This window comes from Heloderma suspectum, chromosome 1 (genome assembly GCF_057233095.1).
Source record: "Heloderma suspectum isolate Gila_16-S chromosome 1, 16-S_ref, whole genome shotgun sequence".
Classification (NCBI taxonomy): Eukaryota; Metazoa; Chordata; class Lepidosauria; order Squamata; family Helodermatidae; genus Heloderma; species Heloderma suspectum.
In genome coordinates this window covers 374,327,203-374,345,412 of record NC_139458.1, presented here as the reverse complement: position 1 = coordinate 374,345,412, position 18,210 = coordinate 374,327,203, and the positions used below count along the sequence as shown (strand labels likewise).

General features: G+C 44.4%; 1 protein-coding gene across 5 annotated transcripts in view; it reads right to left on the bottom strand.

Annotated features, from left to right (window-relative positions):
- Positions 1 to 18,210, bottom strand: part of SPAST (spastin) — a 49,960-nt gene that overhangs the window by 7,746 nt on the left and 24,004 nt on the right. For all 5 annotated transcript variants that reach the window (XM_084828310.1, XM_084828312.1, XM_084828311.1 and 2 more), the window contains 7 exons: positions 8,653 to 8,727; positions 7,710 to 7,781; positions 4,955 to 5,030; positions 4,460 to 4,551; positions 2,944 to 3,023; positions 1,664 to 1,706; positions 257 to 336 (listed from right to left, as the gene is read on the bottom strand). In XM_084828310.1, the coding sequence (XP_084684436.1) occupies positions 257 to 336; positions 1,664 to 1,706; positions 2,944 to 3,023; positions 4,460 to 4,551; positions 4,955 to 5,030; positions 7,710 to 7,781; positions 8,653 to 8,727 (518 nt within the window). The remainder of the gene's footprint in view (positions 1 to 256; positions 337 to 1,663; positions 1,707 to 2,943; positions 3,024 to 4,459; positions 4,552 to 4,954; positions 5,031 to 7,709; positions 7,782 to 8,652; positions 8,728 to 18,210) is intronic.

Here is an 18,210-nt window from a genome sequence, read left to right as displayed (position 1 = left end):
CATTAAGTGCTATACTGAATGCTTCAATAATAATGTTACTAATTAAAATTTAGCCTTAGTATCAAAATGCCAGCGGCTTTATTTTTGTGAGGGATGTATACCTCAAATATTGATACTGTTTGTATAAAAAGCCAGAAAGTGAAGTTTGTGTAAAACATATTCAAGAACAATCTCAGGACCCCTGCTGACGAGCAAAAGCTGCAAATACCACCAGACACAAACCAGCTAGTTAGCAATGAGCTAGAAAGTTACTCACCTAGCTAGCTGTGCCAACTCTTTTTGGGTTAACGGATTTCCTTGCTTGCTCAAGAGATTTTTTAGTAAAAGTAGTCGCGTCTGTAAAGCATAACATTCACTATTGGTGAATATACAGAAATCTCACATAACTCTTTAAGTTACAGAAAAACTTAAAACAAAGTCTCAATGTGCTTGAAAATTATGTACTTTCATCTTGCAAAGTCAACATATTAGATTGGATCCAAAAGGTGCCCTTCTGCTCACAGTCGTTTTCACTCTCTCCTGCAGTGCTAGAGCCACTTCATGAGAAAAGTGAAACTCTCCCAAAGATAGTGTTCTATTTCTGTAAGAGGTTGCACAAGGTCTGGCATGAGTAATGCTACAGCACTATCATAGCACTGTGCAAACAACTGTGGAAATATCTGCAGAATGCTAGTGGCTATTTTCATAGTTCTTTGGATCGATCATATTGAATGTGTTGTATTCTCACATATACGTTAATATGGGACACTGTTATTTCTGAGGGAGGACAGGAACTGGCTGAGGAGACAAGATGTTGAAGCAAACCCTGCCTCCAGATTCTGATGGAAGAAACTGCCTGACTCAGGATGTCCTCCTCCTCCTCCTCTAAAGGGAAACTAAATGAATAAGTGAATAAACCCAGAGCAACAAGTAGGCTCTGGATCCACTGTGGATGCAGTCAGTCTTAAGGTAAAATGTATATGAAAGATAGAAAGACTAACAACTGAGTATTAAAAAAATATACCACTGCTACTCCTGATACCCATTTCACAGCACAGCTACTGATGAGGGTGGAAGCCAAAACATTTAGCTTAACATATTTTTAAATTCTCTGTTGTTAGTCTGTCTATCTTTCTTAGATATATATAGATATATACATACAAGTTCTGCTATCGCAATATAATGAGTAAAATAAATTGGTGTCTGATTTGCTTATCCTGATTGAAGCATTCAGAGTTACACCAAATTTGGAATTCTGGCAAAAACTGTAATAATAGAGAACAAGGGGAAAAACTAAGAGTTGTGTTGGAGAAGAAGTGAAAACTAGAGAAAGGAATTTTGCCATGTTGGCATCTAATCACAGACCTCTAGTTTCTTAAACTGTAATCAGATATTGTCAGCATATGATCAAGATTTTTCTTCCAGGCACATTTGCAAACATGAAATATTTTCTGTTGAAAGCTTAGATTTTCAGAAGTGTAAAAAAAGTTTTGACGTAAAAAGATGTATTCATTGCTATAAATGGGCTATGTGACCCTTTTATAAACAGCACACATTGAGAATACATGGTTGAGGCAACTATATGAATGATTTCAACCTATGGTTTACTATCACTAATTTACCCCTACAAGGAACTAGCAGAAAGGCATTCTCCTATGTGAATGTGCACTCTCAATCTACATACCTCTTCATTTGGTAAAGATACATACACTCGCTTGGTGAATCGCCTGAAAAAAACAGATATTGATACAAAAGGTGTAGTTAGGAGAACAAACTAAAGTAAAAGCTACCTCACATAGACCATGCCAACATTTAAGAACAAACATCACAATTTTCTGGGTAAGAACAGAAGAGCTCTTGTAGTCAGAAGGTACTAAAGATAGCTAGATTTTCCTTCATACAAATCACACACACACACATTTAATAAGTGAACATTCAATTTGTCAATTAAATGTAGCTAACTATATGTGCAATAAAACCAAAGCAGTTTAAACGCTTCTGGCCAAAACTGATGTCTGTGAAAATTCAAAGTTCTATACAATAAAGCCAATGTGAGTCATGCTTTTTAAAATAAAGGATTTTAAGTCTTTGTTAGCTAACCCAATAAATCACAGTTTGCTAATGAAGTGGCATGCCTCCCAACCACCAAGATTGAACTGCTAGTGAGAAAAAAATTGGTTCTATAAAATTTTGAGGGTCAAAATGTATACAAACCTAGCTTTTGCTTATCACTATGGGTTAGATCCTAAGAACCTACAAAGAGAGTTCCACTCATGGAAAATAACACTCCCTGTACCTAATGGAAGGTAGAGGGAAAATTTTGCCGATTACCCTCCACCTCATGCCCACAAATCTGTTCTATTGGAGGGACACCCTGGAACAGTGGGAGGTGGCACAGGGGGAAGGGGATTTGGCAAGAATTGCCTCTCACCCTTCTATTAGCAGAAGAGTCCACTGGAGGAAAGGAATTTCTGTGAATGGAAGGGCACCTTCGTATCCAACCCCATGTCTCTACCTTTTCAATGCAACTAACTTGCCTTCAGTAGCAAAATGAAGAGATATACCATTTTACTCCTATTAAAACATTCTAAGTGGTTATGAAATATTTTCAACAATTCCCGTTTGATGACACATGTACAGTGCAGATTGTATCCAGAAACAAAATAGATAATGCTCCTGCCCAAGCATGCCTAAATTATTCTCTAAAACAGGGCTAGGCAACCTGGCGCCCTCCAGATGCTGAGGACTGCAAAAACTCCCCTCTGCCCCAGCCACCATGGCCGATGTCAGGCATTATAAGAGCTGTAGCTCAAACCATCTGGAGGGTACCAGGTTGCCTATCCCTAATCTAAAATATTGAAATCCACCACATATAGATTGTCAAGTTACTGTGTTTAAGAGCAACTAAGCCGAACGCAAATCTTCACTATGCACGGCTAGATAATAATGTATGGTTTAAAGTACCTGAGAACAGCATCATCAAGCTCCTGCGGCCTGTTAGTTGCTCCCATTACAAGTATTCGGTCTTCTCCTGAGGACTGTACCTATTTTTATCCATAAATTAAAGTTTTGATGTTGAGATTGAAATTGGGATATAACACTGCAATTAGGTAAATATCCTTTAAAAAGTTTAATGTTGTTGTTGTTGTTGATAATATTATTTATTTATTTATTTATTTATACATACATACATACATGCCCCACCCTTGTCCCTATACTGAGACACAAGGCGGCTTACAAACATTAAAACATATACAATTAAAACATATGACAATATACAAAAGTTAAAATATAATTAAACAATACAATTAAATTATATTAAAATAATTAAAACAGCATTTTAGCAGCTTACCCGCAGGTTCCAACTATGTCTCAAAGGCCTGCTGGAACAAGAATGTTTTAGCCTGCCTCCGGAAACACATCAAGGAGGGAGCCATCCTAGCCTCCTTGGGAAGGGCATTCCACAGCCATGGGGCAGCCACTGAGAAGGCCCTCTCCCGGGTTCCTACCAAACGTGCCTGTGACAGTGGTGGGACTAAGAGAAGGGCCTCCCCAGAGGATCTCAGGACACAGGCAGGTTCATTACGGAGGATATGGTCTTTCAGATAACCTGGACTGGAGCCGTATAGGGCTTTATAGATCATAGCCAGCGCTTTGAATTGTGCCCGGAAACAGACTGGGAGCCAGTGGGGCTGTTTTAACAAGGGAGTTGTATGCTCCCTATAGCCAGCCCCAGTCAACAGTCTGGCAGCAGCTCTTTGGACCAACTGCAGTTTCCGAACACTCTTCATAGGCAGCCCTATGTAGAACGCGTTGCAGTAATCCAAACGGGATGTAACTAAGGCATACGTCACCATGACCAGATCAGACATCTCCAGGAATGGGTGCAGTTGGTGCACTAGTTTTAACTGTGCAAAAGCACTCCTGGCCACCGCTGAAACCTGAGCATCTAGGCTTAGGGCTGAATACAGGAGCGCCCCCAAACTGCGAACCTGAGTCTTCAGGGAGAGTGCAACCCCATCCAACACAGGCTGAATCCCTGTTCCCTGATCTGCCTTTCAACTGGCCAGGAGCACCTCTGTCTTGTCTGGATTAAGTTTCAATTTGTTCTCCCTCATCTAGTCCAGTACTGATGCCAAACACTAGTTAAGGACAGAAACAGCTTCCTTGGATTTTATAAATTGGTACAATGTTTTGCTTAACACTGACTTTGCAGTTGTAAAAATGTAAATAAATCAAAGACTGTGTTTAGTGTCATACTGTAAAAATGTGAACAACTTTACTGGTTTTTGTGACTTCATAGTGTGCTAGTTCACTGGTTGCTTTTCCTAGCAAAGATTACCTGTCCCTTCTCTCAATTTGCTATTCTTAATCTAGAACTCAGTAATAAAAGGGAGGCATGTGATCTGTAGAGTTCAAAACACAATCAATAGCTGCCATCAGCATCCATCACTAATATCATACCAAGGCTAATACTTACACCATCAAACTCTATTAAGAATTCTGTTTTTAAACGTCTACTAGCATCATGTTCGCCTTCTCTTCTTTCACATAATAGGCTATCCACTTCATCTAAAAAATAAAGGTGCCAGAATTGTAACATTTGCTATAGTAGAAAGATAACTAAATAATTCGTATTTTAACCAAAATCTATTACTTAAGAGCTGCCCAATAACTTACTGTTGGTGTGAACATAAATACCTGAAGTCATTTTTCCTTCTGCAACTAACTTCATGTTTCAGGCTATCTGTACATTTATTTATTTGGTATTTAATATTCCACTCTTAAAATATAACATAAGTTAAAAATTAACAATTTGGTACACAACATGCCACATGCTACTTTTTTTAAATTGTAGAACTAACCAAAGAACATGGACAATAACCTATGATGCAGCTTGACCAGCAATACCTTGTGTTTTTTTAGTTTCTCCTGTTCTACTTGCCTTTTTATTAGACAAATACTGAAGTTTTACCTATAAAAATTATAGAAGGCTGAAGTTCTCTGGCTACTGCAAAAAGAGCACGCACTAGTTTCTCCCCTTCACCAACCTGAAAGAGAGAGAATGTTGAAGTAGAAACTTCAGACTATAACCTAGTCTGATTCACATCCTTTTCATTCACATATCACAAGCATGTGTTACAACAAGGCCAAACTGAATTCCACTCCATGATTTTGACTCACAATATAGCCTCTCTGCTTTCTTACACAAAAAACTGTATGTAATGGCTTAGATCTTACGGTAAAGAAGTTCATGAAAAGAGCTTCCCATCTCTACCTTCCCATGCAGCCACCTCAATGGGTTCTCCTGAACAAGGCAGGATGGGGAATGGGGAGCTGCTGACAGGGGAATTACCCAAATATTTCTCTTAGCACCAATTCCATATTATTCAGGAGAGGCTGCAAACATTCTAGAGCGGCTTTCTGAGGGGCATAGGGGACTGTGGCAAACAAGGAGAGAGGAATCTTTCCTTCAGTGAAAGGAACCTATCTTAGGATCCAACCCAATGACTCAATGACCTGGTTCGCATGATCAAAACAGCCTACCGAGAGTTGTTTAAGCCATGGTGAGCTATGAAGCGTGCTGGCTGGCATTTTCCATATTCAACTTCAAACCAGGGGTTGTCATTGCATCCAAACCCAAACACTGTGGGTTATACAAGGGTTAAACAACCCTAGGATAACCCCACAACAGATCATGGGTTATGCAAGGGTTGTTTAACCTTCTGGGGTGGAATATGCAAAATGCTGGCCAGCACACAATGCAGCTTGGCGTGGCTTAAACATCCCACAGTGGGATATTTTGATTGTGCGAACTGACCCAATGAGTTTTATAAACTTCCAGTGAAATTAAATGTCGGCCTTTTTACCCTGATCTGAAAAAAGTGTATAATGACTCTTAACATAATTGTAATTAAGGACTTTTCCTCACACTGAACATTTGCTAAATGTTTTTAAGAAGCTCATGATTCATTTACTTCCAGTAAATGTAATCTACAAATGATAAACTCACATTTTATTCATTTTATTTTTATTTTAAATATTTTTTATTTTGCTTTTCTTTGTAACTAAACAAAACAAAACCCTAAATTGGTTGGATCCAGACTTAGTCATACAGAAGTCCCATTGATGGGACTTAAGTATGACCAAGCCTGTCTACAAACACAATAAAATAAATAATCACGGTAATAAACACAACACACATCTATCAGTAGAAGAAAAACACAGCAGCATCAATAACACAAGTAGCAACAGCATCTTTAAAAAGGGAATCAACTTCAATAAGAAACCAAGATAAATCCAGCAGCCTCCTCCAAAGACTTCTCTACAAAGCCATTTTTAACAAGGCAGACTTCCTTGGGGATGGTTTTGACGGCCTTGGATTTCCTGTCTCATTTACAAGAATGAAGGTACTTTAGATGACAAAAGCAGGTATTGCTGAGGAGAGGGTGGTTTGCGATGATGTCATTAAGAAACTATGGGCTATATCCAATAGTGTCCTTCCACCAATGGAATGGACACTACTAGCCTGATCAAATTACCCCTACCCCCTGAAATTCCACACACACCCTCCAAATCTGCTCTGGAGGGCCAGGGGATCATCTGCAGCAGATTTGGAGGGACATGCACAGGAAGGAGAAGGGAAGCTCCTGTTGCGTGAGCGGAATTCCACTTGCATATTGTTGATTTTAGCCCACTGAGTGAGAAACTGGTACTTTGAGGACAGGAAGACTAAGATAGTTATTTCAGAGAGTTAAGGTGCTATGACTGGCATAAATGCCCACGCTGTATGTTGGGGATTGGCAAGTGGCAGCCTATAGACCTAATCCAGCTCCTTGGAGGGGATCACCTCCAAGGTTTATGAAGAGAAAACTTCTTACTTGGAAAGTTGCTTCATTAACCCTGTAGTTTAAACCAGAACCTATTCTAACAATAGAAAAAGCTACAGGAGAACACAGAGACCCAGTTCACACATCAGAAGAACCCATGGTTAACAAACCATGGGTTGCTGAAAATGAAGCAGGTTCCAACTGTGGATTCTTTCTCCTCCAACAACCCAGAGTTCTAGGTTCAGATGTCACAATAAACAACCCAGGAACAGAGCATCCCTGGGTTATTTATTGCAGCAGGAGTGCGTGGGCAGCCAGAAATCATCATGCTAGCTCCCACAATTTTCAACAACACATGGTTTGTTAGCTGTGGGTTGTTCAAGGTGCGAACCGGGCCACCATGTATGCTAGTTTCATGGGTAAATTTTCAGTCATGGTAAAACAGATCATTATTGGCAGAATAAAAATAAGTGCATAATCTGGTGAAGTAGAAATAATCCAAACCAATTTTTATCTGTTTTGTAAAGCATCCTTTCATACAACAGATCTTCTAACTGGTATTATCCCCATAGCAACTTAGAAGTCAGGCTGAGGTCAGGTGCATGTGTACATGCAAAATCTTTCACTTTGGCTCAAACAATCTCTATTTCAGGGCCCAGAACGTTGTCCTATTTCTGTTCACAAAGCTGCAGACCCCTCTTGGCTGCAGCTTTGAAGGAAAAAAACTAGAAGCAAAGTTAGCAATAAAAGCAGCTATAGAAACGAAGGCAGGCAACAATTTCCAGTGTAGCAGAGCCCAATGCAAATATTTCTCCAGTTATGCTTCCTGAGCAGAACCCATTGAAATCAAGAGCTCCTAGGGTATTTCCTGCACAGCCAGGATATACAATTATTACTTACATATTTTGATGTTAGACTTGCAGCACTTATGTTAAAGAAGGTTGAATTTGATTCTGCAGCAACTGCTTTGGCCTTAAGAGAAAATACCACATTAGAGCTACAGCATAGCACAAGGTTTATATTCTGCTTATTGAAATGTATAAGAAATAGTACAGCACAATTATGGCTGTTTTAACAATTCCTGTACTGTGTTTTTTTGGTATCATATTGTATTTTATTCTTTTAAATATATGTATTGTATTTTATATTTTTAACTGTTCTATGCATTTTAATTTTCAAGCTGTTTGTAATCTGTCCAGAGAACATTAGTTATTGGGCGGATTAGAAATGTAATAAGTAGGTAAATAAAGGAAAATCTGAATATTCTATCAACAATTTAGCAATATGTAGCATCCCATTCTGTTAATAAATCTTACACGTCCGCTAATGTAGTCAGAAGTTGAATTTTCCTCATAAGATACTGTGACATTCTCACTTGGTATGCTTCCAGTCAGAGTACTAATAGTGCAACATTAAAAATATACTCCTGTATAAAGCATATTAGGCAGTTCGAAAAAAATGTTGCCCTCGTTAACATGCTAAAGCAGCACTGGGCAACCTTTTGGGGGTGGGGAGCACACTGGCCCCTACGGAACCCTTTGGCAGCTGCACAAGTGGGCAGGGCATTGATTGGTGGGGCCACAATACACACAAACATATACATTCAGGACAAGGATCTTGGTGGGGGGGGGGGAGGTTTACGACTCCCCTGATTAAGACTCTCCTGGCTTTAACCTCCTTCCCACAGTGATCCTGATGAAGATGTCTGTTTCTCTGTAGTGTAGCTGATGCCTCATAAGCCAGGCTGTGGGGGATAATGGGCAGTGCTCCCCCGGCCTATGTGGACCACACAAAGAGTGGTCAAGGTTGCCCACATGTGTGCTACAGCAAAGCAAATTCTCACCAGCATCGTCTTTCCATTTCCTGGTGGGCCAAACAACAACAATCCACGTGCAGGAGCCCTAAGTCCTGTAAACAACTAAAGGAAGAGCTGAATTATACAGTGTTTCATGACACCAAGGAAGTATGTAAGACATATGGGTTGGATTCAAAGGTGCTGTTCCACCAGCAGAAGGGAAACCACTGGCAGAACAGATTTCCTCTTCCCCCCACCTCCCAAATCTGCTCCAGGGCAGGGAAAGAGATTTGGGGTGTGTGCAGGGGAATGTAGATCCAACCCAAATATAGACTACAGTTTTACAGCATACATTAAACAATGTGATATTTTTAAAAAGGTATGAAGATTTAAAATGTAGGGCATTCAAACCATTGGAAGTGCCATCTCAGCTTCATCTTTTCCACCTGATACGAGCTGTAAAGTAACAGGCACAATTTCTGTAATCACTACCTGGGCACCACTTGTCATGTAATCCAGACATGGGCAGCATGGCTTCTTGGAGAGGGAAACAACCCTCCAATAACCCTACAACAGCCCATGGGTTATTGAAGGGTTGTTTCCTCCTGCAACAAACCATGTTGCCTGGGTTCCGACAACACAGGCCACGGCTGGGCGGTGATGATGGAAATTGTGCCCTGCACATGCTACAATTCCCGCCTCCCAGCTAAGCAGAGCAGAGCAAGCTGCTCCAGCTGGTCCAGGGACTACAGAAGCAAGCAAGCTAGCTCCCAGAGAGCGAGTGACCAGAGCGAGCAAATGGGGAGCAAACAGGAGTTGGTCAGGGGAATGGCAGTGGTAGAAGAGGCAAAGGAGACAAAGGAGACAGAGGCTAAGAGGTAAGTGGGCTGCAGGAAGCCCAGGGGGCTGCCCTTTATCCTTCTGAGTGGCTGTGAGCTCACCAGGTACTTCTGAGAGCTCCAACTGAATTGGGGGTGTGTGGCCTGAGTACTCCCAGCAGCTGAGTGGGCAGGAAGATTCAGTCTGTTTCCCGCCTCCCAGCTGAACAGAGCAAGCTGCTCCAGCTGGTCCAGGGGCTACAGAAGCAAGCAAGCTCCCAGAGAGCGAGCAATTAGATTGAGTGAACAGGGGGAGCAAACAGGAGATGGCCAGGGGAGTTTGGCAGGGGAGGTCAAGGGGGAGGCCCCTAACATTTATTTTATTTTGTTTTTTAACTAACTTCTTTCATTTATTTGTCTTGTAACACACACTTCCACACCAGTGGGACTCTGCTTTTAACCTCTATTGAGTAGAGGAGCAGGCACAGGCTAGTCTAGAACTATCAGAAAGCTAGACACAAAAAGGGAAAAGAGGCTATGGAAGGACAAGACTCTCCAGTGGTGGTGACCTGCAAGGTGTGTGCAATGTTTGTTTTCTTGCCTGAGAACAACATGGCCTACACCCGCAACAAGTGCAAGTTAATCACGCTGCTGGAAGAAAAAGTGGACTGGAGCGACGACTGTCAACCCTCCGGGGAATAAGAGAACACGAAGAGTTTTTGGACAGAATGGGGGAACTACAGCAGCAAAGGGAAGACCAGAAGCTTGAAGAGCAACAGCAAGATGAGGCAGTGGGAAATGCTAAGGTGAGGACAAATGGAGTAGAGGATACTCCTTGGAAAAGGGTGACAGTTAGGAGAAGAAGAACTAGATGCCACTCTGCACCAGTGGAAGCAGTGGAGCTGTGGAACCGATTCCAGGTACTTGCAGATGAGACTGGAGGACAGCGTGCAGAGGAAGAATCACAGGGGAACCTACATGAGAGTGAGCAAGAGGCTGAAGGTCAGTCAAACAGAGGCGATGAAACCCAGGCCTACTACAACAAGAAGAAGAGTGGTAGTAGCGGGAGACTCCTTGCTGCGTGGGATCGAGACCCAAGTATGTCGCAAAGACCCATGGACTCGCCAGGTACGTTGTCTCCCGGGAGGACGGATTAGAGACCTGACTGAAAGGTTGCCTACATTCATAAAGCCCACTGACAGGTATCCCTTTCTTCTCATCCATGTGGGAACAAATGATACCACCAAGCGGAGCTATGAAGAAATCACGTCAGACTTTGAAGCTTTGGGAAGGAAACTCAAGAACTTTGGGGCCCAGATAGTTTTCTCATCCATCCTTCCAGTAGTTAGAAGAGGAATAGAAAGGAAACAAAAAATACTCCAGGTGAATGCCTGGCTACGAAGGTGGTGCCGAGAGAGATTTGGATTCTAGGACCGCAGGCTATTCTTACAGGAAGATGGGCTGTTGGCAAGGGATGGCTTGCACCTCACAAAGGATGGGAAGAATGTGTTTGGCCACAACATGAAGAACTTCATCAGGAGGGCTTTAAACTGAATCCTATGGGGAAGGGAGATGTAAAGTTGGGGGCAACAATGGACGTAGGCTCATGCACTGCAACGGAGAGAACAGCTCTAAAAGCGCCCAATAATAGTCTTCAAACACATGTAGGAAGAAAGCCAGACTATGAAGCACATCGTCTTCGATGTCTATATACTAATGCCCAGAGTATGGGAAACAAACAGAACAAACTTGAAGAGGGAAATTATGACTTGATAGGTATAACTGAGACTTGGTGGGATGGCTCTCATGACTGGAATACAGCAATTGAAGGATATAACTTGTTCAAAAAGAACAGGAGGAACAGAAAGGGAGGTGGGGTTGCACTGTATGTGAAAAATACATATCTCTGCTCAGAAATACAGGAGGATGAGCTTGGTTGCCCCATCGAGAGCATCTGGATCAAAATAAATGGAGCAAAGAATAAAAGGAAACTGATGGTTGGAGTCTACTACCAGCCACCCAATCAAGGAGAAGATGAGGATGAAACTTTTAAAAAGCAAATAGCCAATGTTTCAAGGAAGCATGATGGAGTAGTAATGGGGGACTTCAATTTCCCCAATATTTGTTGGGAGACAAATTCTGCAAAACATGGCCCCTCCAGGAAATTCCTGACTTGTGTGGCAGATAACTTCCTCCTACAGAAAGCAGAGGAAGGAACTAGAGGATCAGCTATCCTTGACTTGATCCTAACCAACAGAGATGACTTAGTGGATAAAGTAGCAGTTACAGGAACTCTGGGGGATAGCGACCATGTTGTACTTGAGTTCTTGGTTCTAAGGGAAGCAAAAGCCGAGTGTAGTCAATTTTTTTATTTATTTATTTATTAAATTTATTAATCGCCCATCTGACTGGTCACCCAGCCACTCTGGGCGATGTACAACCCCCATAAAACAATTTAAAACAATAAAATTTTACCAAAAAAAATTTTTTTTTTAAAATACCCTAACCCACCCCAAATGCCTGCCTGAACAACCACGTTTTTAATGCACGACGGAAGCTCATTAAAAAGGGGGCATGACAGAGTTCCCTAGGGAGGGAGTTCCACAGAGTGGGGGCCACCACAGAGAAGGCCCTCTCCCTCGTCCCCACCAGTCTAGCTGCCCTGGCTGGTGGGACAGAGAGAAGGCCATCTGAGGCTGATCTTGTTAAGCAGCCTGTCTGGTGCTGCTGGAGGCGCTCCTTAAGATAGGCTGGGCCGGAACCATATAGGGTTTTAAAGGTCAAAACCAACACCTTGAATTTGGCCCGGAAAACAACTGGTAACCAGTGCAACTCCTTCAGCACTGGAGTGATGTGATCTCGCCGGCGGCTGCCTTTAATCAGGCGAGCCGCCGCGTTCTGTACCAGCTGCAGCTTCCGAACCGTCTTCAAGGGTAACCCCATGTAGAGCGCATTACAGTAGTCTAAACGAGAGGAGACCAGGGCATGTACTACCGATGGGAGCAGATGGTCGGGAAGGAAGGGGCGCAGCCGCCGTATCAGATGGAGTTGATACAGCGCTGTCCGGCTCACAGCTGACACCTGAGCCTCCATGGACAGCTGGGAGTCCAAAATGACCCCCAGGCTGCGGACCTGGTCTTTCAAGGGTAGCCGTACCCCATTCAACACCAGGTCAACATCCCCCAGCCTCCTCTTGTCTCCCACCAAAAGTACCTCAGTCTTGTCAGGGTTCAGCTTCAGCTTATTCCTCCCCATCCAGCCACTCACCGTCTCCAGACATTTGGACAGGGATTCTACGGCCAACCTTGGTGAAGATTTAAATGAGAGGTAGAGCTGCGTGTCATCCGCATATTGATGACACTGCACCCCAAACCTCCTGATGATAGCCCCCAGTGGCTTCACATAGATGTTAAATAGCATCGGGGAGAGGATGGAACCCTGTGGCACCCCACAAGTGGCCACGGGTCCGAAACCTCCTCTCCCAGTGCTACCCTCTGGTACCTGCCGGAGAGGAAGGACCGGAACCACCGCTATACAGTGTCTCCAATGCCCATCCCCTCCAGGCGGTCCAGGAGGATACCGTGGTCAACGGTATCAAAAGCCGCTGAGAGGTCGAGGAGAACAAGGAAGGAGCATTCACCCCTATCCAGAGCCCTCCTCATATCATCCACCAAGGCGACCAAGGCCGTTTCTGTCCCATGCCCAGGCCTGAAGCCCGACTGAAATGGGTCTAGATAATCAGTTTCTTCCAAGTGTGCCTTCAACTGCACTGCCACCACCCGCTCAATCACCTTGCCCAAAAATGGCAGATTTGAGACTGGGCGAAAGTTGTTCAGAACTTGAGGATCCAAGGAGGGCTTCTTTAAGAGTGGTCTTATAACTGCCTCCTTGAGGGCTGTTGGCATCACTCCCTCCTCAAGGGAGGCGTTCACCACCGCCCTGATCCCTTCACCCAGTCTCTCTCTGCAGCTCATAATGAGCCAAGATGGGCAAGGATCAAGTAAGCAGGGGGTCGGCCTTACAGATGAAAGCACCTTGTCCACTTCATCAGGAGGAAGAAGCTGGAACCGATCCCACAAAACCGGTTTGCCACAGGCCGCCTCTTGCTCACTAACTGTATCCACAGTGTGCAGAGTAACACACCTAATCTGATCAATTTTATCTGCAAAGTGCCTTGCCAAAGCCTCACAGGAGGCCTTAGAATGCTCCAGTGGTTCCGGAGCCACAGGACCGACCAGGCTCCGGACCACTTGGAACAGCCTCCTGGGGCAGCATTCTGCAGACGCGATGGAGGCAGCATAATATTCCTTTTTTGCTGCCTTCACCGCCACGTGATAGGCTGAAGATATAGCTCTAGTCCGTGTCTGATCGTCTTTGGAGCGAGACTTCCGCCACCGGCGCTCTAGCCGTCTCGCCTCCTGTTTCAGAGCTCGTAACTGCAGACTGAACCATGGTGCAGTCCGAGCCCTGTTCAGGGGGAGAGGGCATTTCAGAGCCACCCGATCTAATGCCCCGGTGATTGCGGCATTCCAGCTACCCACCAGGGTCTCGACCGAGTGGCAGTTGGCATGCCCCAGAGAATCCCCAAGCGCGTTCAGGAATCCATTTGGATCCATAAGACGCCTGGGGCAGACCATTTTAATGGTTCCTCCACCCCTGCGGAGGGGTTGTGGAACCGAGAAGTCCAACGTCACCAGATAGTGATCTGACCATGACAAGGGGGTGGTGGGTATACCCCCGACTTCCAGATCACTCCCCGCTTCTCCAGAAACAAACACAAGGTCTAGTGCATGACCGGCTACATGGGTGGGCCCAGTTAGAATATGGTGCAGCTCCCAGGAGGCCATGGTCTCCATGAAGTCCCGAGGTGCTCCTGTGAGGATGGCCTCCGAATGTACATTGAAGTCCCCCAACACCAGTAAGTTAGGGGACTGTACACGCACATCAGAGACCACCTCAAGAACCTCGGCCAGGGAGTCAGTCGTGCAGCGGGGTGGACGGTACACGAGCAGAATCCCCAGACTGCCCTTCGGGCCCAACCTCCAGTACATGCACTCAGCAACCTTGGTCTCCCGGAGAGGGGGTCTGGTGAAGACCAAGGACTCTCGGTAGATAACAGCCACTCCCCCTCCCCGATCCCCAGCCCTCGGCTGCTGTGCATACGAAAATCCAGCTGGACACATGGCTGCAAGGGTTGGAGCAGCAGCCTCTGCCAGCCAGGTCTCCGTAATACATGCCAGGTCTGCACCCTCATCCAGGATCATGTCATGGATGAGGGAGGTTTTCTGGGTAACAGACCTGGCATTGCAGAGCAGCAAATGAAGGCCAGAAGATGGGGTCACGCCTCCCCCAGCCATCCTTTGGCTCTGGACAGGCCCGGAGCAGGGGACAGATACTACACATCTCTCCCTTGTTCCCCTTACCTGGCATGGCCTGCCCCTAGCGCTCCGCCAGCGCCTGCCGCCCAGCCTCGGTATGTTCTGGCCCCCAACACTCCCCCCACTGCCTCCATCAGGTGGACACATGCCCCCTCGCTCCCGCCTATCAGGCAGGCTACCCACCCCTAAAAACACAACAAAATCCCCCCCAACAAAATAAAACAAACAAACAAAACAATTAAAATCCCCTTAAAAATGCCAGGCAGGAGTCCACAGGGAAGGCCTAGTGGCGGTGGTAGCGGCGGCGGCAGCAGGCCCAGCAGCAGCAAGCACGCCTCTTCCCCGGTGGCGGTGGTGGTACACGTCAAACGCGTACCCTGGATTTTAGGAAAGCTGATGGCAAGCGACTCTAGCGAGAAAAGGAGTCCAAGATGGGTGGGAGCTTTTAAAAAAGGAAATTCTCAAGGCATAATTACAAACAATTCCAACAAGAAGAAAAGGTGGAAGACAACAGAAGAAGCCAATGTGGCTTCACAAAAAGCTTAGACATGACCTGAAAACAAAAAGGACATATACAGGAAGTGGAAAGAAGGCCAAGTAACAAAGGAAGAGTACAAGCAGGTAGCACAGAATTGCAGGGATGGCATCAGGAAGGCTGAAGCTGAGAACGAGCTGAGTTTAGTGAGGGTTGCTAAAAACAACAAAAAGGCTTTCTTCAGCTACGTGCATTGTAAAAGACAGAGGAAAGAAATGGTGGTTCAGCTATTAAATAAGGATGGCAAAATGATAACAGATGACAAAGAAAAGGCAGAGGTGCTCAATTCCTACTTGGGCTCAGTCTTCTCCCAAAAGAGGGTCTATGACCCCCCAGCAAAGGCAAAGTACAGGCTGAAGGGGCAGGATTGCAGCTTGAGATCAATAGGCATATGGTCAAGGAACACCTAATTACTTCGAATGAGTTCAGATCTCCAGGGCCAGATGAACTGCATCCTAGATTAATAAAGGAACTGGCAGAAGAACTCTCAGAACTGCTGTCTCTTCTCTTTGAGAAATCATGGAGGACGGGGGAAGTGCCAGATGACTGGAGGAGGGCTAATGTTGTCCCTATCTTCAAAAAGGGTAAAAAGGAGGAACCTGGGAACTACAGACCAGTCAGTCTGACATCAATCCCTGGGAAAATCCTGGAGCAGATGATAAAGCAATCCATCTGGAAGCACCTTGAAAACAATGCAGTGATTACTCAAAGCCAACATGGATTTGTCAAGAACAAGTCCTGCCAGATGAATCTGATCTCATTTTTTGATCAAGTAACCTCCCCTGGGGACCATGGGAATGCTGTAGACATCATATACCTCGACTTCAGCAAAGCTTTCGACAAAGTGCCCCATGATATCCTGATGAGCAAACTAGCTCAAAGTGGGCTAGATGAAACAACGATCCGGTGGATCCACAGTTGGCTACAAAATTGGACTCAAGGAGTGCTTATCAATGGGACCTTCTCAAACTGGGGAGAGGTAACGAGTGGGGTACTGCAGGGCACAGTCCTGGGCCCAGTGCTCTTCAACATTTTTGTTAATGACTGGAGGAGGAGGTACAGGGAATGCTGATCAAATTTGCAGATGACACAAAATTGGTCAGGATAGCTAATACTTTGGAAGACAGAAACAAAATTCAAAGTGATCTGGAAATCTGAAAAATTCAAAGCGCTGGGCAGAAAACAACAGAATGACATTTAATAGGGATAAATGCCAAGTTCTGCATCTAGGAAAATGAAACCAAATGCACACTTACAAGATGGGGGATACGTGGCTCAATCACACTACAAGCGAGGAGGATCTTGGAATTGTTGTCGATCACAAGCTGAATATGAGCCAACAATGTGATGTGGCTGCAAAAAAAGGCAAATGCTCTTTTGGGCTGCATTAATAGAAGCATAGCTTCCAAATCCCGGGAAGTACTAGTTCCCCTCTACTCAGCACTGGTTAGACCTCACCTGGAGTACTGTGTCCAGTTCTGGGCACCACACTTTAAGAAGGATACAGACAAACTGGACAGGGTTCAGAGGAGGGCAACAAAGATGATCAGGGGACTGGAAACAAAGCCCTATGAGGAGAGACTGAAAGACCAGGGCATGTTTAGCCTTGAGAAGAGAAGACTGAGGAGAGAGATGATAGCGCTCTTCATGTCCTTGAAAGGTTGTCACAGAGAGGAAGGCCAGGATCTCTTCTCAATCATGCCAGAGTCCAGGACACGGAATAATGGGCTCACGTGACAGGAAGCCAGATTCCGGCTGAACATCAGGAAAAACTTCCTGGCTGTTAGAGCAATACGACAATGGAACCAATTACCTTGGGAGGTGGTGGGCTCTCCCACACTGGAGGCCTTCAAGACGAGGCTGGACAGCCATCTGTCAGGGACACTTTATTATTATTATTATTATTATTGCATTTATATCCCGCCTTTTTTCCTCTTGCAAGGAACTCAAGGCGGCTTACATTATCCTCCTCCTCCTCCTCTCCATTTTATCCTCACAACAAGAACCCTGTGAGGTAGGTTGGGCTGAGAGTGTGTGACTGGCCCAAAGTCACCCAGTGAGCTTCCATGGCCGAGTGGGGACTAGAATCCACTTTGACTTGGATTCCTGCATTGAGCAGGGGGTTGGACTTGATGGCCTTGTAGGCCCCTTCCAACCCTACTATTCTATGATTCTATTATTTAGATTAGTCCAATTTTTTATTATATTATTTCTTTCATTTCTATATTGCCCAATAGCCGAAGCTCTGTGTGGTTCACAACACACAGTCCATTCACACACAATAGTTCTACTCTATTTATTTCAATGGGTCTACTCTACGTATGACAACTGGATTCAACCCATATTGTCAGCACAAATGTATGGACTTAACTTTGTAGTATTCCACTGATCTTTATCCATCAGAATTTGAAGCTCTGTGTAATCAATGGGTTTTTGCAAGCTAATGCACCCCCCTTTATTTCCTGTGTGGCTGATATACTTTGGTACCTTAATGTCTTTCTTCAGAGAACATTCACTGTTCAAATACATAAAGAAGAATTAGATGGGGGAGTCATTTTAGCTCTAGTGTGAAGCATGTTGGTAGCTAATACTTAGTATATGCCAGCATACTGTATACAATGCACCCAACATATTAGGCCTATGAAAGAAAAGTTTATGAATATTTTAAAGAAATATTTTAAGGACAAAAGCTATGTGCAACTGTGCCACTTCTTCACTGAATTCATAATTACTAACAATCTTATAGTCTATAATGGAGAAAAATAATGATTTTTAATTACCAGTTGTAAGGAATAAATGTGAATATAACAAGGTTTCTCTGGAAATAGTCTTGATTCACTCTTGTACATATTTGGTGAATAAGTCCCAAATTGTG